The sequence below is a fragment of the Saitoella complicata genome (genome assembly GCF_001661265.1).
Source record: "Saitoella complicata NRRL Y-17804 unplaced genomic scaffold SAICOscaffold_10, whole genome shotgun sequence".
Lineage (NCBI taxonomy): Eukaryota > Fungi > Ascomycota > Saitoellomycetes > Saitoellales > Saitoellaceae > Saitoella > Saitoella complicata.
The window spans coordinates 258,999-284,111 of NW_017567001.1; the positions used below are offsets into that span (position 1 = coordinate 258,999).

General features: G+C 53.5%; 10 protein-coding genes across 10 annotated transcripts; 3 read left to right on the plus strand and 7 right to left on the minus strand.

The window, feature by feature from the left end:
- Window positions 1-242: 242 nt before the first annotated feature.
- On the plus strand, window positions 243-1,430 carry SAICODRAFT_56411 (branched-chain amino acid aminotransferase; the record flags this gene model as incomplete). The annotated part of the gene is made up of 1 exon (XM_019169445.1): window positions 243-1,430. One exon carries the CDS (start codon window positions 243-245, stop codon window positions 1,428-1,430), a length of 1,188 nt encoding a protein of 395 aa, XP_019024534.1.
- A 2,058-nt stretch (window positions 1,431-3,488) lies between these two features.
- SAICODRAFT_30126 (uncharacterized protein) lies at window positions 3,489-3,815 on the plus strand. The gene has a single exon (XM_019167596.1). It carries the CDS (start codon window positions 3,550-3,552, stop codon window positions 3,784-3,786), a length of 237 nt encoding a protein of 78 aa, XP_019024535.1. The 5' UTR covers window positions 3,489-3,549; the 3' UTR covers window positions 3,787-3,815.
- Window positions 3,816-3,919: 104 nt separating this feature from the next.
- Window positions 3,920-5,123, minus strand: SAICODRAFT_91919 (ribosomal protein S2; the record flags this gene model as incomplete). The annotated part of the gene is made up of 3 exons (XM_019171777.1): window positions 5,055-5,123; window positions 4,762-4,998; window positions 3,920-4,707 (listed from the first exon to the last, which is right to left on the minus strand). Exons 1-3 carry the CDS (start codon window positions 5,095-5,097, stop codon window positions 3,920-3,922), a joined length of 1,068 nt encoding a protein of 355 aa, XP_019024536.1. The 5' UTR covers window positions 5,098-5,123.
- A 284-nt stretch (window positions 5,124-5,407) lies between these two features.
- SAICODRAFT_70999 (uncharacterized protein) lies at window positions 5,408-7,283 on the minus strand. Its single transcript, XM_019170636.1, has 3 exons — window positions 7,082-7,283; window positions 5,779-7,028; window positions 5,408-5,720 (listed from the first exon to the last, which is right to left on the minus strand). The coding sequence occupies exons 1-3, from the start codon at window positions 7,191-7,193 to the stop codon at window positions 5,598-5,600; spliced, it is 1,485 nt and encodes a 494-aa protein (XP_019024537.1). The 5' UTR covers window positions 7,194-7,283; the 3' UTR covers window positions 5,408-5,597.
- Window positions 7,284-7,309: 26 nt separating this feature from the next.
- On the minus strand, window positions 7,310-12,997 carry SAICODRAFT_114459 (uncharacterized protein). The gene has a single exon (XM_019165334.1). It carries the CDS (start codon window positions 12,906-12,908, stop codon window positions 7,440-7,442), a length of 5,469 nt encoding a protein of 1,822 aa, XP_019024538.1. The 5' UTR covers window positions 12,909-12,997; the 3' UTR covers window positions 7,310-7,439.
- An 88-nt stretch (window positions 12,998-13,085) lies between these two features.
- Window positions 13,086-17,538, minus strand: SAICODRAFT_114514 (uncharacterized protein). Its single transcript, XM_019165335.1, has 2 exons — window positions 16,989-17,538; window positions 13,086-16,921 (listed from the first exon to the last, which is right to left on the minus strand). Exons 1-2 carry the CDS (start codon window positions 17,157-17,159, stop codon window positions 13,220-13,222), a joined length of 3,873 nt encoding a protein of 1,290 aa, XP_019024539.1. The 5' UTR covers window positions 17,160-17,538; the 3' UTR covers window positions 13,086-13,219.
- Window positions 17,539-17,702: 164 nt separating this feature from the next.
- SAICODRAFT_25092 (DUF427-domain-containing protein) lies at window positions 17,703-18,297 on the minus strand (the record flags this gene model as incomplete). The annotated part of the gene is made up of 3 exons (XM_019166826.1): window positions 17,703-17,781; window positions 17,841-18,096; window positions 18,126-18,297. The coding sequence occupies 3 exons, from the start codon at window positions 18,295-18,297 to the stop codon at window positions 17,703-17,705; spliced, it is 507 nt and encodes a 168-aa protein (XP_019024540.1).
- Window positions 18,298-18,574: 277 nt separating this feature from the next.
- On the minus strand, window positions 18,575-20,261 carry SAICODRAFT_79702 (WD40 repeat-like protein; the record flags this gene model as incomplete). Its single annotated transcript, XM_019171165.1, has 1 exon — window positions 18,575-20,261. A coding segment is annotated over exon 1 (1,650 nt), but the record flags the coding sequence as incomplete, so codon positions are not given.
- A 96-nt stretch (window positions 20,262-20,357) lies between these two features.
- On the plus strand, window positions 20,358-23,618 carry SAICODRAFT_114567 (Utp14-domain-containing protein). Its single transcript, XM_019165336.1, has one exon. It carries the CDS (start codon window positions 20,386-20,388, stop codon window positions 23,308-23,310), a length of 2,925 nt encoding a protein of 974 aa, XP_019024542.1. The 5' UTR covers window positions 20,358-20,385; the 3' UTR covers window positions 23,311-23,618.
- On the minus strand, window positions 23,417-25,058 carry SAICODRAFT_114581 (uncharacterized protein). The gene is made up of 6 exons (XM_019165337.1): window positions 24,855-25,058; window positions 24,640-24,801; window positions 24,460-24,583; window positions 24,334-24,400; window positions 24,068-24,277; window positions 23,417-23,999 (listed from the first exon to the last, which is right to left on the minus strand). Exons 1-6 carry the CDS (start codon window positions 24,941-24,943, stop codon window positions 23,524-23,526), a joined length of 1,128 nt encoding a protein of 375 aa, XP_019024543.1. The 5' UTR covers window positions 24,944-25,058; the 3' UTR covers window positions 23,417-23,523.
- Window positions 25,059-25,113: the final 55 nt, after the last annotated feature.

Sequence of the window (25,113 nt, forward strand, 5' to 3'; positions counted from 1 at the left end):
GCCTATCGGAGTTATCTGCCAACCTTACTCAGCCATGCTGGGGTGGCCTGATCTGCGGATGGTACCGACGGTGGACCGGCAGAGCGTCTCTGGCCACACTGTTCATGATTGTCCATCGAAATGCCGACATCCCGTTGAAACCCCGCAAACACAGACACTCCGCTACCTTCCTCGACAAAGGTACTTAAACTACTGAGCCGTCGCCCTTCGGCATGCCTTCAACCATCCTTTCCCTCCTCAACATGCAGCTCACAGCGGATACCGAGGTCGCCGGCGCCGGCACCACCGCAATCAAATCCGACTCCGACTACCTCACTCAGGACAATCCCTCCTCCCAAGCACCTCTTGACGCTTCGAATCTTCTCATTACGCGTTGCAAATCCCTCAAACCCCTCCCCAACGCCCTCGAATCCCGCGACGCCCGAGGCCAACATTTCACGGACCACATGCTCCAAGTCGAATGGACCCTTGCATCAGGCTGGTCCACACCACGTATAACACCCTACGGGAATCTCTGTCTCGATCCTGCGACGCAGGTATTTCATTATGCTATGGAGTGTTTTGAGGGGATGAAGGCGTATAAAAATAAGGAGGGACGAGTGAGGATGTTTCGGCCAGAGGTGAATATGGAGAGGATGTGTGGGAGTGCGCAGAGGATTTCGTTGCCGACTTTTGAGGTGAGGGAGATGACGGAGCTTTTGGCGGAATTCTTACGCGTGGAGGAGAGGTGGGTTCCCGATGAGTTCGGACAGTCGCTCTACCTACGCCCGACACTCATTTCGACGGACCCGAGTATTGGCGTCGCACCGCCTCGGTCTGCGTTGTTCTATATTATTGCTCGTTACGAACCAGTATCGGTTTTCCCACCGCCTACGCCATGGAAGCTCTTCGCTACGACAGAGTATGTCCGTGCCTGGCCCGGCGGTTACGGCAGCGCGAAACTGGGCGCGAACTACGGGCCCAGCGTTAAAGCACAAGTCGCAGCAGCCAAGGAAGGATACCAGCAGAACCTGTGGCTGTGGGGCGAGGAAGATGAGATCACCGAGGTTGGGACGATGAATTTCTTTGTGGTCTTGCAAGGTGCGGAGGGGAGGGAGTTGGTTACGCCGCCGTTGAGTGATGCGATCATTGCAGGTGTGACGAGGCGTTCGGTGTTGGAGTTGGCGAGGCGGCATCTTGAGGGGGTGAAGGTTAGTGAGCGGAAGTTGACGATGAGTGAGTTTTGTGAGGCTGCTGCGAGTGGGGCGTTGTTGGAGTGTTTTGGTACGGGGACGCACTACTTTGTTACGCCTATTGGGTCTGTACGGTATGGCGAGCAGACGATTACGGTGCCGGGAGAGGGATTAGGAGAGATTGGGAGTATGTTGAGAGGATATTTGGCGGACATTATGTGGGGTGTTGTTGATCATGAGTGGAGCATTGCTGTTTGAATTCGCAATCACATTTCTTCCAGATTGTTACGTACGTGTTCTCCAGAGTCTATCCCATGCCAAACCCCGTCTTCCTTCAACCAGATGAACTTGAACTTTTTCGTTGTTGCTCGTGAGACGCTCCTTGTCGACGATTTGAGCCCTGCATCACTGCGCATGTCCAAACAGCGACGTCCAAATACTCCACCAGCTTTTCTTGACCGCCAGAACAGATCACCATGTGTAAGCTCCCAATTAACCTCAGCACACTCCGGGCTATATGCTAACATCTTCTGGAGCGTTCGGCTTTGGTGCAAACAACAATAATTCCAATACCTCAGCCGGCTTCGGAGGGTTTGGCCAACCCACAAACACCAACAACCAACCCTCCAGCGTCTTCGGACAAACTTCTGCACCCGGCTCTACCGCATCTCCTTTCGGCGCCCTCGGAGGTGGAGCTACCTCCACGACTCCGGCTGCACCAACCTCAGGCGGCTTCGGCGGTTTCGGTGGAGCGAGTACTACTCCTGCCGCAACAGGGAATGCGGGTAGTGTTTTTGGGAGTACGTCGGCGCTTGGATCGGGTGGGTTTGGAGGAACGGGGTTAAACACTAGCACGCCAGCAGTTTTCGGTGGTGGTGGGGGGAGCACTGCTCCGGCGTTCGGCTCCACCACCACAACAGCATTTGGCGCCCCTCCCACTTCCACCCCCGCGTTTGGCTCCACTACGCCAATGGGCACGCCCGCTCCTGCCACGACTGGAGGTTTCGCGTCCTTCGGCAACGCCGGCTCCGCACAACCCGCTGGTACGAACTTGTTTGGCCAGTCGACGACTACGCCTGCTACGACGAGTGCGAGTCCCTTCGGTGCTGTGAACAAGCTTGCTGAGCCGGCAAAGCCTGCTGCGTTTGGGTTTGGTGCTCCTCCGGCTGCTCCCGCTGCTGCTACTGGGTTTGGTGCCACAGCAGCCACGCCGGCTCCCGTGACGGATGGGTCATTCGGTGCGGCTTTTACGACACCGGCTGCTCCCGCCCTTACGACCACTACCTCTAACCTCGTCGGCTCCACCCCCGCTACCCCCGCAGCAGCACCCACGACCACGCCTTTCGGCGCCGCAGCTTCGACTACACCCGCTGCTCCCGCTCCCGCAGCTGGAGGGTTCTCGTTCGCGAAACCTGGTGCTCCGGCGAGTGCGACGCTTGGTGCTGCTGCTGCTGCTAACTCTGCTTCTGCGGCCGCTCCGGCTGCGCCCGCGGCTGGTGGGTTCTCCTTTGGTGCGCCTGCGAAGGCGGAGGAGAACAAGCCCGCTGCTACTGGTGGGTTCTCGTTCGGTACACCTGCGTCTACTACCCCAGCTGCGACCGCTTCACTTTCCTTCGGCGCTCCAAAGGCTGACGAGAAGAAGGATGAGGCAGCTAAACCCGCCGCCGCGGCTGGTGGATTCACGTTTGGATCTACCCCCGCTGCCGCGGCGAAGCCTGAGGAGAAGAAGGATGAGGCTGCTAAGCCCGCGGGCGGATTCACTTTTGGGACACCGGCTGCGGGGAGCACTACGCCTGCTGGTACGCCTGCTGCTGGATTCACGCTCGGTGGTGATGCGGCGAAGAAGGATGATGCTGCCAAAGCTTCGCCTTTCTCGATGACTGGAGCTGGACTTGGTGCAGCGGCACCGAAGTCAGGCGCTGCCGCCACCGCCGCCGGTGCTCCTAAGCCCACAGCACCTACTGGTCCTCTCCCCTCAAGTTTGAAGAATAAGACAATGGACGACATCATCGGAAAATGGACCTCCGACCTCGAAAAATACTCCTCCGAATTCAAACACCAAGCCTCCGAAATCTCCCGCTGGGACCGCGTCCTCATCGAGAACGGTGACCAAATATCAAAGCTCTATGCCGACACGGTGGAGGCCGAGCAAAGTCAGGGTAGGGTTGATCAGCAGTTGACATATATCGAGGATCAACAGAATGAGTTGGGGAATTTGTTGGAGAATTACGAGGCGCAGATTAGGGATGTTTATGAGAATATTGGTGGTGGTGGTGGTGGGGGGGGGTCGTCGGCGGAAGAGGGTGCGCAGCCCGCTGATGCCGAGCGTCAGAAAGCTTATGCACTCGCTGAGAGGCTCTCTGTCGGCCTCGACTCCATGGGCAAGAACTTGGGTGCGATGATCGATGAGATCAACACCTCGAGTGCTGCGATCAGTAAGACGCAGGAAAGTGATCCATTGACGCAGATTGTGCAGATTATGACTGCGCATATGGCGAGTTTACAGTGGATTGATGCGAATACGAGGAAGTTGCAGGAGAAGGTGGAGCAGGTTAAGGGTGTTAACAATGAGTTTGACGGGACTGCGCAGAGCTTCTTCGCGAGTAGGAGGTAAACTCGAGCGCGGGAAGTTTTGGAATGGGTCGAGACAGTGAGTGGAGTGTTAGTGCATAGATCTTGATATACCCAGCACACAATGAATATGGTTAATGACTTCTTTTTGTGACTGAATATGTACTTCGTATATCTTAGCGACGGCCCGGAAGGCGCTCTTGTCTTGCTCCGCCCTCGATCTGGTACTGCTTCCTCCCTGCCTTCAATGCATCCTGCTTCTTGAGCTTCAATCCCTGCTCTCCCGCTCGCGCCAAAACACCCGCAATCAATTGAACAGACCTCAAACTGTCGTCATTGGCCGGAATAGCATACGTCACCTGCGTTGGGTCCATGTCCGTGTCGACAATACCAATCGTCGGGATGTTCTGCCTCTTCGTCTCCGCCAACAGGATCGCGTTCTCCAACGGGTTCAACACAATCACCAAATCCGGACGAACGAAACGCGGTTGAGGCTGCTTTGCCGCAAAGTCTTTGATTTCCTCCGATTTGTGCTCCACGTCCGCACGGAGCTTATCACCACCGAGGACCTGTTCTGGGTTCGTGATTGTTCCCGGGACCCAACGGCCGAAAACGTGGTATCCACCCATACGCCCCGCGGTGCTGACGACGGTCTGTTTCTGTCCCTTTCTGGTTCCGACGACGAGGATGATACCCTCGTTTCTGACGACGCCTTCCACAATTGCTGCTGCGCGGCGGAGATGGGCGAGGGTGACGTCTAAGGAGATAATGTGGATTCCGTCACGGATACCCATGATATAAGGCTGCGTCAATGCGTTCCATAGAGCGGGGGTATGTCCGAGATGGGCTTGCGCGGCGAGAAGGAGGGAGAGGGTGACGTCTTTGGATTTTGGAGGGTTGTTGAGGTCGTTGACGGGTTTGTATGCTGACTCGGGAGTAGCACCGAGGGTCTTCCAGTACTTGGCTGTCCAGATAGTTAGAGTGCTGTAGGTTCTCGTTTTGCGTCGTCAGAACTTACCCATTCTTTCCCGTCTCTCGTGGAGCTCCGCCCGGGTGTATGAGTTGGGGTCCTCGACGGTCTGGGGTGCCTCCGGCGCAGCAGATGCTTCAGGTGTTGGCACTGAGGTAGCAGCGGCCTCAGCGGCCTTATCAAACTCTGATCCCGTCAACATATCCAACTGATCCATGACGTTGACGGTACTCTGTCGTGGTGCCGGAGTGTTGCTGATCCATCTTGCCGCAGGACCGCGGTTTGCTATATTGCACCGCGTAAGTGACAGGGAACCGTGACGATGGAGTGAGGAAGCATACCCGAACGAGCAACAACCCTTGCAAAGCTTCTCGACACCGACATTGCTGCTTTTCTTGTACGTCGTTGCTGTTCCCGTTTCCAAAAATGTAAGGCGCATACTGTATGGGCGTGGCTTGGTGCTGGCTGTGCCACACACCCCGGGGCACTGCCCATCTGCTTCCCTTCGATTCGGTCTCCTCCGGCTGACCAGTTTGACGTTCACCTCATTCTCTATAGTTCGCACTTTCAGTATCGAAGACGCTGCAACAGTTCACCTTTCTTCGTTTCTGCTTGACCACCGGGCGGGGCCGCGGGAACTTTCGCCTCTCAGGCAAAGTCCTTTTGGCACGCAATAACGAGAGTTGCTCAGGAGGAAGTTCGACAAGTATCATTCTGTTTGACTCGCTGAAGTAAGAATGCTCCCAACATCCAAGTTTGTGATAAAAGTAGTAAGGAGAGAACAGCTGCTCGTGCAACGAACGCCAGGGCCCGGTCCTTGCCGTGTATCTTTCCCGTTAGGCCCCTACTCCACATCCCCTGTCCACTTCCTCCAATATCCATACTTAATCAATCTTCGCCATACTCAAGTTATTTGCCAACTGAATAACTGGCCTCTGACTACTCCTCCTCCCAGTACCCTTCGTCTTTCTCAGCTTCTTCCTTGCAACCATGACCGGCACCGAAGACTAGATATCCTGTTAGCTTCATTTGTTCACCTGACATCAAGATCGTCCAAACACTCACCTTGTTCACGATATAGTTACTCAGACTTCCCAGCAACACACCCTTAATCGCCGACCGTCCCCGACTCCCAACAATAACCATCGTAAGCTCCAAGACATCGATCATCTCCACCAACATGTACCTTGCCGGTGTAGTTGTCTCAATGACTTCTACACGGACCTTGACCTGTAACCTCGTTCGCCTCAACAATCTGGTGACCAAACCCATAATCTGCTCAATCTGTAGTCGATGATCAATGTTCCCCGCGAACGCCGGATTCTCGAGAACGTGCGCGACGTAGAGGATATCCCCATCGCGTAACACGGTACCGATCGTCCACTCGAGCGCATACTGTGCCTCGGCAGACAAATCCGTCGGTACAAGATATCCTCGACAGGTCGCACGCCTTTTCCCCTCTTTCTCCTCCCGTAACAGATCTTCCCAGTTTCCTCTCGTTACGGTCTGCGTCGTTCGTCCAGCTTCCCTGTGCGCGCTGATAGGTGTGATATCCATCGTCATCTTTGCCGCTTTCAGCACTTGTCTTTCCAATTCTTCTTGGTCACTCGAATAAGGAGTGGTAGCTCCACTCGGAGGATCGAACGCGCTGGCCGGACGGACACCCTTCTTCTTCATTGCCGCCGGCGTGGAATCCGAGATGAGGACGAGAGGCGTGTGTCTGCTCAGCGGCTTATTCGTCGTCGGAGTCTGACTCGGCAACTTCTTCGGCATCGTGCTGACAACCTCTAACCTCTCAGCTTCCGCAGCCGCTGTAAGACTCATAACAGGTCTATTGCCAGTCATGGATCCACGCGGGCTCGTAAGCGGAGTTGTAGAGCGCGACTCAGTATCAGAATCTTCCTCTTCCTCCTCACTGCTTTCCTCGACTGCTTGGTCCACATCCGTGTCCACCATGATCTGCTCGTTGTTTTCCATCGAGCTATTGCGTCTGTGACGTGATTCTGGCAAATCAGCGAGGATACCACCACTCTTCGCCATAGCATGGTCGGACAGCCTCCTTGCTGCGTTTTTGAGGTCGATGTCTAGTGCAAGGCCATAGCGAGACGGTGACGCACTTCGCTGAATACCCCCGTGTGCGCCAGACTGACCGGCTCGGTGAGCGAACGGTGTATTAGCATAGGGAGATAGTGTTTGCTGCCCGAGGGGCGGAGAAGGCACTTTGGCGAGAGGAGCGCTTGTATCGCTGCTGTTGGAGCCGCGATGGGTGCGTGTGGTGGTAGACGGCGTTTCGAGCAACTTCAGAACCTCCAAACCTATGAGACTATCAGCATCTGTTGCCAAATGAGGTAGAATACTGAGAACTTACGCTCCTCCTCCAGGGCCGACTCGAGCGACGGTCCCATGGCGTATGACGCTGAGCCACGGCCCTTCCTCCGCCTGATCGGCTTGGAAGCATCGAAGTCGGGAGGTAGTTCCATAGGTTACGTTGATAAATGTGGTTGGATGCTTGAAATATACCCCTATATAGTGGTAACTGGACAAGAAAAGTTGGACGAAGTTGTTAGGATTGTCTACTGCTCAGATGTTCGGATGCACGGTGTCTCGGTAGGCGGGGAGCTTAAGCAACGTTCGGTGATCTCGCTTAGACATCAAATGACCGCATACTCTCCAGAGTACATGGAAAAATATGAATGGATTCTTCTAATGAGGGAAGGAATGACCCTCTATGCAAAATAACTCCTATGCCCGACCACTCCTTCCAAATCCTCCAGCTCCTCCGCAGTGAAGCACTTGGAATCCTCCTTCCAGTTGTCCGAACGCGTCTTCTTGAATTCGCCCAGGGTGTTCTTGATCGTTCGCCCGACAGGACTGTTACTTCCCCCGATCCTCGCCAGGCGCGCCAGGAGAGGTGGTGCCCAAGGCGGAGGTGTGCCATACGGGAATGAACGGATGAGCGTACTCAATGCCAAGATCGGCTCATGTGGTGGCGAAGTACGACGAGGTACTCCATCCAGCTGTGCGGCGTACTTCTCGATCAAAGATGGGATGATATCTGGCGACAACCTGACGATACCGGTCAAGATCAAGCTTGCACTCTCTCGTACCTCCACCTGGGAATCCGCCAAGAGGCTGATGATGATGTCCCTCAACGCCGCCTTGTTCTCCTCGCTGAGGATATAGAACGACGAGAAGTAGATGACGTGCACGATAGACATGACTCTGGCACGATGATGCCACGACTCAGCCGTCTTCGCAATCTCCGCAAGGATACCGATAAGCTCCTTATGCTGCGATGGTGGGTACTGCACAGTTCCCACGGACACCAGAAACTGCGCCGTCAATTGCTGTAGATCCGTATCTTCCTTCACGTCCACCATAGGAAGAGCCTCCGGGATCATCCTCGGCATGTATGGAACATATGCGTTGGCATTATCAGCCGTAATTGCAGCCCTCAACCAAATGGCAAGCGTCTTTCCAGCCGATTTATAGGGCGTAGCTTCCTCAGTACCAGCACCATTTTGCCTATGCTCATGCAACTCCGGGATGATCTTTGCAAAAACCTCGTCCAACGGGTTGTTTGCACGCGGAACGGGCTCCAGCTTTTTCGCAGCAAGTAAATCTTCAACGGAAGCGTACGCATAATACCTCTGTCGGTTGTAGACAACCCACAATGTCTTAGCGATCTCCTCCCTGACGCCCTTATACGGATGATCCAGATGAGCCAAGAAGTCGCTCACGATGGGTTCCTCCAAAGTATAGTGCCACCCAGCCAAAGCCATACACTTCCTTAACAAAGCAATCCTAGCGCTCTCCTTGAATGCCTCGTTGGAATGCATATTGAGCCTGAACTCACTCAGCATCTTCATCAATGGCATGGCTCTGCGTGGATCTTGTTTGTGGAAGAGATGGCTCACGAAACCAGTCCATGTACCGAGATTCTCAGGTGTCAACTTCTCATCGAAAACGGTCTTCAAAAGAGGAAGAGCCCAGGTCCAGACTTCCTCCTGTTCCTGACGTGACGCAGCCTTGGTTGACATCACCAGTGCTGCAAGACCCTCACTACCCGCTCGCTGGTGATGCTTATCACCATCGGCCAACAACGCGGCTACCATCGTCTGAACCTCTTGCAGCACAGCCGTCTCAGAGACAGGAAAGTGTCTGAGTGATCCGAGAATGGACGTCAGAGCGTTAGCAAAGACGGGCCTGAACACCTCTGAATGCCCTTCACGTGGTTCCTCCTTCATGTATGAGAAAAGCTTCTCAAACCATGCATGGTCAAGCCCAGCGAGTGCATCGACGAGGGGCTGTGTAACGTCATTCGTCTTGAAGATGAAATGGTCTTCTGGGATCTTGGATGCAACGTACTCATCGGGCCACACCAACCATCCAGCTCTTGTCTGATCAACGAGGACATCGCCGACAGGCTCGCCAAATGACTTGACGAACCTTAACGTGAAATCAGGATCACGAGGTGTTGGTAACTTGACAGAGTTCGGGACAGGGACCTCATCTCGCAACAGCTTCTCGATGCTGCCGTCACTCAATGAATATTGCCAGATATACTGAACAGTCTGACTTAGAGTAGACGCATGAAGCACACGGACAGAGGGATGTTCATCAATTGCACCCTTGATGATCATCTTCACCATATCCGGAGAGGGCATTTCCTGGGGTCCGACCAGCGAACCCAAACCCATGCCTGATGCCATGACAGATGTCTTCCAGTGCGACTCCTTGGCAACCATCAATAGCTTCTCGCGCAATTCGAGGCGCCTCTCGTTTCTCTGTACGATCTTACGCTTAACTTTTGCAGCAAGCCTGTCCACTTCGGCTTTGGTCTCATCACCCTGTGGATAAATCTTAGTCAGGATCGTTTCAGGCAGTCTCAAGACAGGAGGCGTGGCTTTCACTTCCATGACGGTTACAACGTACGCCTTCTGACTGAGAGCCTGCAGCGAAAGTTTGTCCATTCCTCTCAACTTGAGAATATTCAGAACATAGTCGGCCGTAAACCTCCAATCACGCGTCACGGTACGGTGCATGGCCTTCATCAAGAAAGTGAAGACTGCGCCCTTCACCTTATCATGATTGTTGGCCTCAACACCCTTGGCCAATTCATTAAGCAAAAACGGCGCAAGCACAGTGCGAGTGCCGTTGATCACCTTGATAGCACTCTCCAACGCAGACTGTGCGCTTAACCTTGTCAAGGTGTAGACACTCACACAGGAGCCTGCCAAATCCTTTAACAGGATGGTGTCAAGTTCAGTGCGTTTCCTCAGCCCAAGATTGTGCCTCTGCAGCTCGATATGGTACAGTGCGGCTCTGCGAATCATGACAGGTCGAGGAAAAGGCTTGCTCAACCCACTCATCTGGAACGGTCGTTTACTGGACGAGTAATAACTCTCAAGCCTGTTGTAGAGTTTGACTGTCCTGTTACAACCAACGTCCATGAACCATGTCTTCAGACAGCTTGACCATGTTTGAAAGCATTCGACATCATCTTCCTTGTGGGCAATCAGAAATTGGTGCGTGCTGTGCAGCGTCTTCCCGATCCTGTCCCGCGCCTCGTGAATACGCACGTATCTCTCGTCATCGGGGTTTCCCGAGAAGAAGTAACCAGTTGGGTACTGGTGAGGCACCTTCCTCTCTTCATCAGCCTTGGGGTCGAGACTTTCTCCACGGCTAGCATCGAACAAATCTGCAAGACCACCCGTTGAATCGGATAACAGTCTCAGCCAGAACTTCAGTACGTCACTTGTTTCTTTGCCCTTGGCTTGCTCCCCATCCCTGATCAACGCATCGAGCTGACCACACGCCTTTTCCACAAGCGTCAGATATAACTCGACCGCGAAACTAACCTCCTCGTCGCTCGGTACGTGCCATTTGATGCAAAGATCTCTAGGACGTAGGTGCACTCCCCAGTCATTGATGTCGTAGCCCTGGCTGTCGTCGTTCTTCAGGCGTGTGTCATCGGCGTATATGACAGTGAGAGAGTGGAAGAGACCGAAGAGAAAGCTGCCAAGATGTGGACCAACAACAGAACTTCCGGCGCGTTCGCTATACATCCACGTCATAAACTCTCGTAAGTCGGGTGCATGCCTGATGACCTGATTTCCGCACGCTGCAAGAACACCTCTCAGCAAGGAGAAGTACCAGACCAGCGCACGATCCCTTGGAAGGTCATCATCGAGAGTCGTTCTGCCTGCACCAGCATCATTCTCAGCAACCTCAAACCTGATTGAACGCAGGAATATTGGCAGTAGTTTAGCTGTTGTTTCAGCCGGTCTCGCCTTTGCAAGTGCGCTTACAATACACATAAAAGGCATGCCACCATGGTGCACGACAGTGTTTGTAACAAAGTGGGTAACCTTCGTCAAGGCGATCTCGAAGAGCTCGGGACTCAAACTGGAAAACAGCGCCAAGCAAACGATAGGTAACTCGCTAGTTACCCTGTCCTCACCACTCTTGTGTTTCGATCTGCGGCTTGATGCTTCAGGTAAGTTCTCCAAGAGGATGAAAAGCTTGCCCAAGAAGGCAGTGATGAACTCTCCCAAAACGCCGCGGCACACAGCTGACTTCTGCACAAGGTCCAGGTCGATCTCCTCCATGGCCTCTGGCATGTCATCCCCCTTCATTTCTTCGAACTCCTGGATATCCCTCATGACGAAACCGTCCGCGAGGCCCTCTTCGCCGTCATTTTCTTCCCAGAACGGCACAAGCATGCTCACAGCCTCGATAAACTTGAGAGTCTGAACTGTCTTGTCCAGGTCATTGGGGTCGATACCCGGTAGTGCAAGCATCAACAAACTAGGAACATGTGCTCTCCACCTAGGCTCAGCGCAAAGCGTCTTCGCCAACACTCTTAGCGAGCCCAGTGATGATGATGTGCGATGGGTTTCTACAAGACCGCTCAGCGAAGGATAGAAACGCTTCAATGCACCGGGAATCACCAAGTTTGGCGATAAGTATGCAAGACTGGAAAGTGCGGATTGCGCCGTGCTCACCACATTGCCGCTCTTCGCGTAGATAGACATGAATATAGGTCCTCGGAGCAACCTCACCAGGCGGTCTTTGTGTTCCTCCGTGAGCTTCTTCTCCGGCGGGGGCATGGGCTCCCCTTTAGTTGGCTCATGTCCATTCTCCTTATTCCAGCGCAGTACAGTGAACTCCGTTAAATAGTAGACGAATCCTACGAGGATATCTGACCATCGGCCAGAGTTTGAAGGATAGAAGTATGTTTCCACACCATGAATGAACGTCTCGAGGTTCCTCCAGACACTCTCTTCGTGGAACTGATACACCACAAAACGTGCCCAGTCTCGCAATGTACCCACAGGATTCTCCGACCTTTTTAGGTAGGAATACATATACTGATCAGCCCTATCCTCACCTCCTTTCGGTCTCGAAAACGAGTGCGGCAGAGGGATATTGCGTAGGATTGTGCCAAAGACCTTCGCAATCTGTTCCTCGGTGAAAACGACATGATGAGACACCATGGAATCCCGGGCAAGGCGGGAAAAGTAGTCGATGAAAAGGGTATCCATGACGGGTGATGAGGGATTGAGATTCCATAAGTTGAACAATGCCGGGACAAATGATTGCGGCGGAGTGTCCGTGAAAGTCGTTGGCAGAAAAAGGTTCATCAGACCTACTGACATGACCGCGTCGGCATTGTTCGTAGTGTTGTACAGAGGCAAGAACTCCTTCAGCATTGGCAGGAGCTGCTCCTCACCAAAAAGCGACTGTGCATGTGTCGTAAGCTTTACCAATGTACCAATGTCCTTCTCTCCCTTCCTCAGGGATTCACCTTCTCCCAGTGCGAGGAGAACTTCCTTGTGTAACGGGCGCCAGTCCAGTTCAGGTATTCCCTCAATCATCCACCGCTTCCTCGTCAACTCCTGGAAGATGCTTGCAAACTTGGCGAAACTCGACGCATCCATTGACTTGTGCATGCATACATCATAGAAGATATGCACGAGCTTCGCTCTTTCCTCGGGCGACAAGTCGTTCTTTAGAGCCAAATAATTCTTCAACTCATGCACGGCTTTATATGCTGCTGGGTAATCCTCAGCCGCGAGGGTAATGTAGATATCTTTAAGGACCTGTTTGAGATGGTCGGCGGCAAAGGTAGGTGACGACAGAGGCCCGGAGGTATATGGAAGCACCTCGTTGTACGGGTATGTCCGAACCATCTTGACGCCTTGTTTCTGAATTTGGGTTATTGCCTATTGCCGAGGATGTTGTTTGAGCTGTCTCCTCCAGCTGACGCGGCTGTTTCGGTAGGATGAATTCAACGTTACAGGGCCATTACGCAACCACTCTCACATGAAGGGTCCTCGAGACAAATATATGTTCAAAAAACGAATAATATTCCGTGTAGTTAAAAAGTAGTAAGTTTAACGAATGCAACCCCATCTGGCTACAGTACCATGCCGAGCCCATCCCCCAAAAAGGTATCCTAACCGACAAATGAAACGCAAATCATGAATGTCCTTCACAGCTCTCACTCGTCCTGGTTAAGGTACAACCATCCTCCATACTCCCAAATGTTCTTTCCAGGCGTGTATAACTCCTGCTCGCGTCTTGTCTTGTCATTACAACCTTCCAAAATGGTGTTCAATCGCCCATAATCGACAGGCTTAGGGATCCATCCACTGAATCCAAGTTGTCGCAATTCTTCATGCTCGGACTCACTTACGGAGGCCGAGACAGCGAAGATAGGGATGCCCTCATTACCATCAGCGTTCTGAGTCTCAAACTCACGAATGCGCTTCGTCGCAGTCCGTCCATCGCAGATAGGCATCTGGAGATCCATGAGGATCGCACTGATGTTACCTCTACCCTTAGTGAAGGCAGCAACACCCTCTTCACCGTTGTTAGCCTTTAATGTGCTCACGCCACTCTTTTGCAGTCGCTTGATGAGCATCATCATGTTCACCGGGTTATCCTCGACAATTAGACAGGTCAAATCACCCGGACCACCACTCACGCTCTCGTCACTTCCAGTCTTGACATGCGATTTCGTGGATGATCGCCGTCGGCCACCCAAGACGCTCGAACAGGATCGTGGCGGAGAGTGACTCGTTTTTGATCGCAGAGCCGGTGGTCTTTGCGGCAACTTCTTCAGCTCTTCGGAAGGAGGTACCCCCTCCGACTCAATTTTGACACCAGTGACGGGTCCGTGGGGGGGATGCTTCGGCGGTTGCCGCTTACGTGGTGATTCCTTTGGCGAGTTTAAGCCGGGGAAAGAGTTATTGCTCCCCAGAGACTGAATCTCGTCAACAAGGCGGTCCAACTCGCTCTTTCCAGAACCGTTGAAGCTGCTTTCATCACTGTTCCGTCTTGACGGGCCGCGAGAAGTGTCTGAACCACCAGGAGAGCTTAACCTCGCCTCCGGTGCCGTAATGTCACTCAATGCAGCGGTTGTAACCTCGAGAGCGATTGTGAACCTTGATCCCTTACCAAGCTCCGAATCGACACGCAAGGAGCCCTTGAGGTTCTGTACAGTTCTCGCAACAACGGCCAAACCAAGACCAGTACCCTCCTTATCATCCTTGTTCTCACCCTCATCCTCAGGAGCCCCAACAGGCGTGGACTCGAAGTCAGCAACCACGGAATGAACCATCTCCTCGCTCATTCCGCGACCAGTGTCGATAACACTGATCTCGATCTTTGCCGTCTTTTGCTCATCATGCCGAGCAGTGGTCATACATTCGATGGTAATCTGTCCTTGAGCGGTGTACTTGAGAGCGTTCTCCGCAAGGTTACCAATGATTTGCCGCAGACGAATATCATCACCGAGTATCGCTTCTGGGAAACGCTCATTAAACTCTGTTCTCCAGGCCAATCCCTTCCTATTGGCCTCCTTCTTGTACATCCTCACGGAATCCTTGATAGCGCCCCGAAGGTCGAAAGCCTCCATCCGAAGCGCAGGCTCATAAGCAGAGTCGTTCTTCGTCAAATCCAACAAATCGTTGACCACATATATCAAGCTCTTCGCGCCCTGATGACTCCTCTTCAAGTTATCCCTTGTATCCGAGTCAATGTTACCCTCCATCGCGATCTCAAGGTAGTTGATGATGGCATTGAGCGGCGTCCGAACCTCATGACTGGCATTACCCAGCAACAAATTCGTCATCTTCGATGTCTTGACAGCTGCTTCCTTCTGCCTCCACACCCGGATGAACCTAGAGTACACGATCTGCAACACCGCCGCAGTCTCCGCCTGCTCATCCGTCCATTCCTTACTCTTCCCCATCACCTGCTCCGTCCACATCTTAAACGACTTTCGCGGCTCAAGATAGTTTTTAGAACCCTGCTTCATAGTCTTTTCATGTGGGTTACCGGCCCAATGGATATACTTCAACTGACCAGCCCTGAAGAAGATGATAAAGTCATTACCTTCCGTGCTGAGCGGCACGTAGAGCATTCCAGCAATAGACGTCAACGACGGCGACCCAGCCAAAATTTCCGGGAAATCCTTCCTAATATTTTGACTCGTCTGAATTGTCGGAAACTTGCGCTCACGAAGATACTGAACAACAGCATGGACCTCCCCGGAACTGGGTGCGCTACCAAGCATCTTTGCCTCGCCAGCAATTGACAAAACACCATACTCCGCTCCAAACAAACTCAACATATCCTCCGGCTTAGCAATGATGTAACCACCCGGGTTTGCCTCCGTCGGCATCGTGGATACTAGTCGTCTAGCATTGAGTCGTTGAGCATACGACAACCTTTCCAAGTTCCTCGAGATAGTATCACCCAACAACCTACACAACTTTCGCACAGGAAAGGGTACCCGTGCCGGATTCTTCCCATACGTGTGCAACGAGATCAACCCCCACAACTCATTGAACGCGATAATCGAGATGGACATACTAGCTTTCACACCCATATTTCCCAGGTACTTCAAATGCACCGGACTCATCGCTCGCAAGTACGCATGCGTCATATCCAGCGGTGTATCCAAGTCCTTCTGTTCCCTGCACACAAGTCTGGCCGTCTGCGCATCCCGATCAACCAACAATCTCACCTTATTGATCTTGTACAGTTCTCGCGCCTGCTTCGGGATATCCGTCGCAGGGAAATGCAAGCCTCTGTACAAATCCTTGGTGACCCGTCGATCAACCAACTCCGTAACGACCTGTCCATTCCAGTCTTCGTCAAACTGGTAGACCATACACCGTGCGAATCCAGTCAGCTCCTTCACGACACCCACCACGATCTTCAAGAACAACTCCAAGTCAGTCGCGGCAGCTAACTGCTCACTAATTTGGCTCAGAATGTTGAAGATTTCAATCGGACCTTGTTTACCCTTCGTTCGTCGTGCACGGGCGAGTTGTCGAAGTGGCTTCGCCATATTCGTCGTCGACTCCGCCAAATCATCCGCGGATGGCTCATAAGGCTCCTCCTGCGACTCGAGATGGATGTCATCCGGTCCGAATTCCCTCGTAGGGGTGCTGGGGATCGGTGCACGCGGATCATCCTCCAACTCAAACTCCATCACAATTAACTCCTTGTTCGCGGGACTGGCGTGAATGGCGCACCACGCCTTCCACTCCTCTCCCTCCGCGGTCCTTCCCACGACATTAAGTATTTCGGGACCGGATTCGTCGAGGTTGTGGCCGTCCTCCTTGGCGTAATCCAGGTGCTCGAGTAAATCCTCTGCGGAATCATCTGTCAAACATGCAGTGAAGGACTTCAAATCGAAGAGAGCCCTGGGCGTCCAGCCAATGATATCCTTGGAGTTCTCGGATACTTGGCGCACGACAAGGTCGCCGCTCGTCTCGTCCTGGTGGACCGCAACAAGACATCCAAAGATCTGTACGACTCCTGGAATATGAATCGGTTCGTCTTCACACCTTGCCAATTCACCCTTGCGCCCGGTGATGATCATGTGCCCTTCGTCCGTCTCGACGTGCTGAAACCGAACCGTCATGTGCGCTTCCTCCAGTTCATGTTCTTCATTGGCAGTTGTGGGCCGTTCTTCTCGGACGTTGGATCCGTCCTCCGCTTCGCCATGATGAACACCCTCAGCTGCTGCAAAACCGGTGTTTGGTACCGCCGATGCGCCGGAGACGTTGACGAACGACTTGACCTCGTTCTCCACTTCTCCCACGCCAACGCCGTCCGTAGTAGCTGATTTCTCAAGCGGAACTTTATCTGCCATATCGTTGCTCTCCCTTGGTGATGCGTTATTGGACTGCACATAACAATTAGCATCCTTGCCGCATTCACTAAGTCCATTACGTGGATGGCGCATAGCATACATTCGTCCAACTCTGAAAGTAACCGTCTGCGGAGCCCTCGTCCGAGCCTTTCGACGCCTTCTCTGCGTTTTTCCTCCTCTGTAAAGCTGCTTGCGATAGCGAGTGAAGGGCGAATGTAGGCCCTGGTGATGCTGGAAACGGGTGGTTATTGAAGCCCGAGCCCGCTGGCATTCGAGAAGAACAGGCGAAAAGACACGAGCCAGGTGAGCCGCAAAAATGGCGGTTGCTGCTCCCTGGTAGAGTATTGGATGTCCGTATTCCCCGTGAGGAGGATCCCTGGTTAAGGTAGGTCGATGTACTGTTGATCAGTGTGGGTCAAAATTGCGACTCTTCCCCCTCGGTCCAGCTAAAGGTCCAGATTCCAAGTTAAGGGCGATCGTTTGCTAGAGCTTTATCGAGCGTGGCGCGATCTGGCTGTCGGAACGTGCTACCGTCAACTAAGGAACCGGAGCGCTTAACTCGCCGATCAATTCAAAGACGGAAAGACAACTGAGAAAAAACAGCCAGTCCTCCCACCAAACGCCGTTTCCTTAACAAACCCAACCCCCACCCCCACCCCCGTCGAAGAATCGCTACTCCATCTCCATAGAAATACGCATCGTCAGAACAGGCAAATCCCCGGTCGAGGCTGCCACTCCTCCGCCATTATGCACGCCTCGTCACCAACCTAATGTGCCCGGGCCTTACGTCCTCTCGCGTTAGCCACCGAGTAATTCACCCAGAATCTGGAAATGTCATACCGCCTTTGATGGGTCCCGTAATGTCGTCCGTAACCCATCCTCCATAGAAGCTCCTGTTGTCCGATAAGCGTCAGCTTGTCATACGTGGAAGCTGTGTGTGGGAGTGACGCACCCGGGCTGTGCCTTCACGTGTTCGTCATCGACGAAGCAGTCGACTTCGCGGCCGGCGTAGAAGCTCACGTAGTTTTGGATGCTGCGGAAGGGGTTGGTAGGTTGTTCATACCTCCAAGCAACCGCCTTCGCAACCTCCCCCGTCTTCGGATGTTTCAAATCAAGATACGTAGCCAATCCCTTCCATTCACACACCGTCTGCCTCGCACTGCTCGGAGGCAATACACCCTTGATATCTCTCGGAGGAATATAATAAGCTAGAACAATCAGCCTTTTGGACCCTTACGCTCGAGTATCCGGGAAGGAATATCCATACTCGGCGCTCCATAAGTCTCAAGCACCCACCAACCCTCTCGCGTGTCCGCAACAACCTGCCCCTCCCACTCGACCCTTAATCTCCTCTGAACCCTCTCGCACAAAGGCGGACGCGGAAAGTCCTTAACATTCAGTTTAGCCATTTTTGCACTTCGCTTCACTGTTCGCCGAAGATGCAGACTGCGCTCCGACGATCTTACTGTAAGCTTGGTTCAGATCGCGTTCAGGATGTGGAGATTGGCCGTGCGCGTGCGAACGCCTGTGAGGCAAAAATGCAGAATTTGGGAAAGTCGATGAGATGTTTTTCCGTGATGGGCAATTGAAAATGCGATTTCCCTGAAATGCCAAAATTCTATCCTAGAGCTTTTTCGTTGGTACAAGTATGGCAGCTCAGTTTACTGCTCATCCATGCTCTCCCATCCCTCAGGGTGCTCCTCGTCGTCGTCCTCCTCGTCCTCACCCTCGAGGTCCTCCTCATCTCCCTCCTCCATCGGGATCTCAATACCCTCCTCACCCTCCTCATCAGACTCCTCCTCATCGTCATCGACAACACCCACAGTCCTATCCTCTCCATACTCAACAACCGGCGCAGCAACACGTCCCTCGAACGCCCGTCTCACACCCGCATTCGTAGACGCATCCCAAACCTGTACAACACCCTTCGACCCAGCAACACCAAGTCTAAAGGCAACCTCCGCATCAGGGCCCCACGACGCACTAAACACCTTTCCAACACCCAAATCCCTACTCACGACCATACGCGGACCCGAGCCCACCTCAGGCACATTCCACACCTTAACCATCTTATCCGTCGATCCAGTCGCGAATAACCCGGGGATGTGGTTGTTGATCGCGAGCGTAGACACAGGCTGAGAATCGTGTGCCTGCAATGACCACAGCGGCTTACTCTGTGCCGGAGTCTTCGGGATGTTTCGGACGTCAAAGTAGTGGACCATACCCGAGTCTGTACCGACGAAGAAACCGTTGGGGTCGTGTGGGTTCCATGCGACGTTCTCGACATCGGATTCGACACCCCATCGGCCTGCAGCGCCGGTAGTGACACGAAGATCGGCGACGGCGACGGTGCGGTCGTAAGAACCAGTCAACAAAATAGCCGCCTCGGTACGGTGGAAAGCGATAGAGCCGACCTTGTCAGTATGGTAGTTGTATGAAGACGCAGCCAAACAAGTATTCAGATCCCAGAGCTTGATGGTGGTATCTGCTGATCCGGACGCCAACAAGTTCCTCGTCAGTGGTGCGGAGGAGAGGGTGAGGACCGCGTCGACGTGGTATGCGGAGTTGGGTCCCTGCTTCTTGGACTTCTTCTTCTTCTTCTTGCCTGTAGCGTCTGATGCACTACCCGTTGCCGCCGCACCCGCCGGGCCACCCTGTCCAAGAATGGCATTAGGATACATTCCGTCGACAACATCCAAATCCCAGATCTCGATATCAGGCTCGAAAGTACCAATAGCGACAAAGTTACCGATCTTGTTGTCTTCGGTGACTGGTCTGCCGACTGGGTAATCGAGGGGCTCGATGCATAGAGGGAATGCGGGAAGCATGATGTCGTGGTGTACATAAAGGTTCGCCTCCTCATCTTCGTAGACGTAAACTTCGAGGTGGGACAGGTCATCTTCGGTCTTTGCTGTGAGGATCAAGTTGTCGCTAGGGAGGATCTGGAGATCTGCGCGCTCCTCGGTGTCCTCGTCTGCTGCGACGTCTTGCAGAGTGATATAAGGGTCCTCCTCGTTCGACTGGTGGAATGCGAGACCCTTGGCATTACCGAACAAAGCCATGGGTGCACCGGCCTCACCCACCTCCTCGGGCTGCTCCTCTTCCTGATCGTAATCCTCCAAGTTGTACTCCGCCAATTCATCCTCCACAACAAGATCTTCGGTAGCCTTCTTGGCCTGCTCCTGAGCCTCCTCGAGGGCCTCCTTCGCATCGTCGACCTTGATCTTTGTCAACGCCGCAATTCTCTCGTACTCGGCCTCATCGAGCTGGTATTTTTTAGGGAACTCAGCCGGGAATCCACGACGAACCCAAGCAACGGACGAGATCAAGCTGGACATCCTTAACGAGAACTTTTACTTTTCTTCGAGTTCAGTTTGCGCATTCCTGGAAAAAGTCGGTTATCGATGGGCGCAGCAGGCACAACCCGCGGCGCACCAAAAATCTGGCAGGAAAGTCGCCTCGAAGTATCGCCGGGACCAAGGAAACAGACGGCAACCATGGCTAGGAAGCAGCAGCGGAACAAGGGAATGCCAGCTGTTGCGAAGCCCGGACAGAATGGAAACGGTAAAGGGAAAGCGCCGGACCGCGCACCCGCCAGGACGATCAAGGGCTCCCGCAGCCGTGCGTTGAACGCCTTCGATCTTGCCGAGGATGACGACCATAAGCCCCAGAAGGCTATCGGAGGACGTCGCGGCAAGGCATTTGCCGATGCTGAGGAGGAAGAATCCGAGGATGAGGGCGTCAAGACCGAGGACGACGAGGAAATCGACTCCGACGAGGCGTGGGATTCCGACGATGAGGAGAAATACGGTGACTGGTCTATGCGTGGTTCTAGAACTACCCCCGGTGGACAACCCAAGAAGCGCGGAGAGAGTGTTGGCGACAAAGGTGACGAGGAGGAAGGCGAGGAGATTGACTTGAACGAGGATGAGGATGCGGAGAGTGACGAGGAGGATGAGGAGGAGTATATGGATTTGTCCGAGATGCTCGGTGGATCATCGAAACCTGCTGCGCCAACAAAGAAGAGCAAGAAGCCTGAGCCAGTTGAGGGGGAAGATGAGGATGAACTCGATTTGGATGAGGACGAGGATGAGGACGACATGGACGATGAGGATGACGATGGTCTGGATGGATTGCTCGACCCAGAAGACTCTGGTGAGGAGGAGTTGGACTCGGAAGAGGAAGACGACGAAGATGAGGAAGAGGACAAAATGGAGCTGCCGACCGACTCCGAGGATGAGGACGAGGAGGACGAAGACAAACTCGCAGCCGTCCGCAACCTCATCGCCAAAGAATACGCATCCGAGAAGCGCTCGACTGAAGACGCCGTCAAAGACGCACCCATCGCCAAGCGTTCCCGAGTCACGACCATCGACCGTAACGAGTCCCGCAAGGAATCCGAGTACAACCTTTCCTCATCCAACAAGATCTCCCTTTCCGATCTCACCGGTACGCTCTCTGACCCAACTCTTCGTGATGCGATCAAGACGTTTGACCCGAAGGATAAGGTTGAGACGCTTGCCGCGCCGTTGCCGACTCGCGTCCAAGCTCGTGTTGACCGTCAAGCTGCGTTCAAGCTCGCGAAGGAGGAGGTGTCGAAATGGCAGGATACCGTCAAGCGGAACCGTGAAGCTGACCACCTCTTCTTCCCCATGAACGAGCCGGCGAAGCAGGTCGCCACTGCTGCATCCATGACCTCCCAATTTCAGCCATCTACAGAGTTGGAGAAGGAAGTCGATGAAGTGCTGAAGGAGTCCGGTTTGAAGACCGAAAAGACGGTTTCCGCTTTCGAGGATCTCGCGATGAACAAGCTCTCGATCGAGGAAGTCGCCAAACGCCGTACCGAGCTACGACAAATGCGCGAACTCATGTTCCGGGAAGAAATCAAAGCCAGGCGCGTCTCAAAGATCAAATCCAAAGCCTACCGCAAGGTTCACAAAAAGGAGCGCGACGCACAGGAAGCCGCTGTTCGTGCCGCAGAAGGCATTGATCCAGAGGAAGAGAGAATGAGACTGGAGCAGCAGAGGGCTGAGGAGCGTATGACCCAAAGACATAAGAACACGCGTGGAAACGTGAGGATGAATCACACCGATGAGGAGACTCGGGCGGATATGGAGGAATCTCTTCGTCGTCGGGATGAGTTGACGAGACGGATCCAGGGTAAGGAGTCAGATGAGGAGTCCTCCGACGATGATGACGAGGTTGGGGAGTGGGACGAACTCGCCGCTGTCGCTGCTGCGAAGAAGGCGGGTGAGGATAAGGAGGTCGATGGTGGTGTCAAGTTGTCGAAGGGCTTCAAGGGGTTGATGAACATGAAGTTCATGCAAAATGCCGCGGCAGAGCAGGCGAGGAAGAACCGGGCAGAGCTCGATGATTTCGAGGCGGAGATGACAGGGAAGAGGGCCGATGAAGAGGACGCTGGTGCTGGTACCCGAATTGGGCAGAATGCTGGGCGGAGGGTGTTTGCGCCGGGAGCTGGTACGGATGGTGAGAAGCCTACGGCAAGGTTGACTGGTGATGAGGATGGTGGTATCTGGATGGGATTCGAGGATGATGATGATGAGGACGTGCTCGCCGTGCACGGTGCGCCTGTTGGTATCCAGGAGGGTCAGGTCACCTACGAATCCAGACCGGCGAACGGCAAGAAGGGTGGCAAGAACGCTAAGCCTCTGTCGAACGGTGGTGGTCGGGTGATCGACGAGCCGGAAGAGTCTAACCCATGGTTGGCCGCTGGCGAGGGTCCTCTCGTCCAGTCCCGCAAAACACAAAACCTCCTTACGAAGGACTCAACGAAGCAGGAGAAGGCCGCATCCAAGCTCAAGCGTAAGCGCGGTGCTGCCGAGGACGAAGCAGATGTCGAAATTGACGTCAACGCAACCCTCAAAATCGTCTCCGACAACGAAGACGACGACGAGGACAACGACGCCGCTGTTCTCATGGTCCACGCAAAGGGCAAAAAGGCCGTCAAGTTCCAGCGTGACCTCGTTGCTCGTGCATTCGCCGGTGACGACGTCGTCCAGGAATTCGAAGCCGAGAAGCAACAAACCATGGAAGACGAAGGCGACAAAGAAGAAGACCTTACCCTCCCCGGTTGGGGCTCCTGGACCGGCGCTGGTGTCCGCAAGCACAAGAAGGCGAAGAAAATCGTCAAGGTCACCAAGGGAATCGACCCCACGAAGCGTAAAGACGCGAAACTCCAGGGTGTGGTCATCAATGAGAAGAGGAATAAGCATAATTCGAAGTACCTCGCTACCAAGCTCCCTCATGAGTTCGAGACGAGGGATCAGTATGAGAGGACTTTGGCGCATGCTATTGGGCCTCAGTGGAATACGAGGGATGCTTATCAGAAGATGACGATGCCGAGGGTTATTACGAAGCGTGGAAAGATTGTGGATCCGTTGGAGAAGCCGATGGACAACTAACCGGGATGCATATTTTATTGGGATATACCGTTGCATAGCAGGAATAGCATCTTTCTTGGAGTTCACATCTTGTTCAGGCCAGTGATTGATATATTGAGTGTGTATATGAGACGTGACCGTGTATAGCCGCCTTTTGATAATGTGTATATGCAATGAAAATATGGCATCCGCGACATTACCCAACGAAACATCACGCTCCTTCTCAAACTCGATTCAAATATTCTTCATCTCCTCAAGGGGCATGCCGTTCAAAGTCCTCTCCAACCTCGAACTCTTCCTCTTCTCAATCGCTTTGTCTTTCACTCCCTTTAACTTGTAGCCTTCGTCTTCCACCTTGACTCTGGCCTTCTTGCCTTTACCGGGCGTCTTGACTTCTTCGGGAACTTCGCTAGTACCAATGTTGGTTGACGGGTCCTCGAAGACGAACAATGCGGTAGTAGGGTCAGGCTCTGGGTGCGAAGAGTTTTGAGGTACAGGATCTGTCGATTCAGTAGTTTCGAGTGGAGTAGGCATGGACCACTCTCCGGGCGTGGCAGGGGTGATAGGTGCTCCAGGCTCGAAGAGATCCACATCAAACCCGGCACCGGCGGCTTCAGTCAATTGAGGAAGACGCGGCTCAACAAGCGACATAGCAGCCAAATCCAACGGACGAGTCGAAGGATAATACAGCCCAGCCGCCTCCAAAAACGCTGTACCAAACCTATCAGCTTCCCTACGTATACTCACAAGAGTATCAAAGTCGTTAGGAGCATCGTACCTCTCTCACAATACCTCGCAATGAACCCACAAACATTTCTCGTCCTCGTAAAATATGGTTTAATGCTCCCATTCGTGTGATACGACAAAAAGCCTTCCGTGATGACGATTTTGACGGAGGAGGCGGTGGATGCGGGGGAGAAGATCCAGGGATCGGTGGTGGTTGGGCAGGGTTGAGGTGGAAACGTAAGAGGGATTGGGAGACCTCGAGCTGTGAGTAACATCGAGTCAGAACGGGAGAAAACGCAAGCCGGGTCTGTTGTTCACCATCGTGACCAGCACTGTCAATCGTGAAAGGAAACAGCGTATCTTGAACGCAATGACTCGAAGCAACCTGTACGAGTCTGTCGTCAGCACTGTATCACCTAGTAACCAGAGGAGGAAGAACCGCACAGGAACGCCATCCACAAAAACCCTAAACTCCCACGCTATATGCGTTCTCATGCCTTCATTCGACATCGCCGCGGCCATTTCATAGGTAAAAGGGCTAGGGATGAGTCGTGCCCATGAGTGAATGCTGTAGCAGAAAAACATTAACCGACATTTTTCTGCCGCTTGTGCCATTCCAGCCACCTGACAACGAATCGCTCGTCCACGCCCAATCTTGGCACGAATGTATGCACAGTGGGCAAGCATACAGGTGAAGGCACGTCCTCGTGCCCGGCACCAGGCTCACCAGGTGTAGGTAACTGAAGCTTTGGAAGGGCAGCAGGAGCATCAGGGTCCGTAGTAAAACTGTTCCTTCCATTATTTCTCGTTCATCAAGGAAAAAGGGGTACAGCACCAACCAATGAGTCGTGCGAAACTCCGGCAAGGGAACTCGCTGGCTATGAACAGTCCCAGGAAAGAGGATAACATCAAAGTCTTGGTAACGCATTTTGAGTAATGGAGAAAGCAGAAAAGACCAATGGAAGCGAGTCGGCAGAAGTCGCTGAAGTGGTGAAGGTCGGGGGATTCCAACGGGGGTTGCGTGCAACTAAGGTTTGGACCGGGCGCGGGCCCTGTGTCTCTGCTGTCCACGCTGGCTTCGTAAGTAACACACGGAAT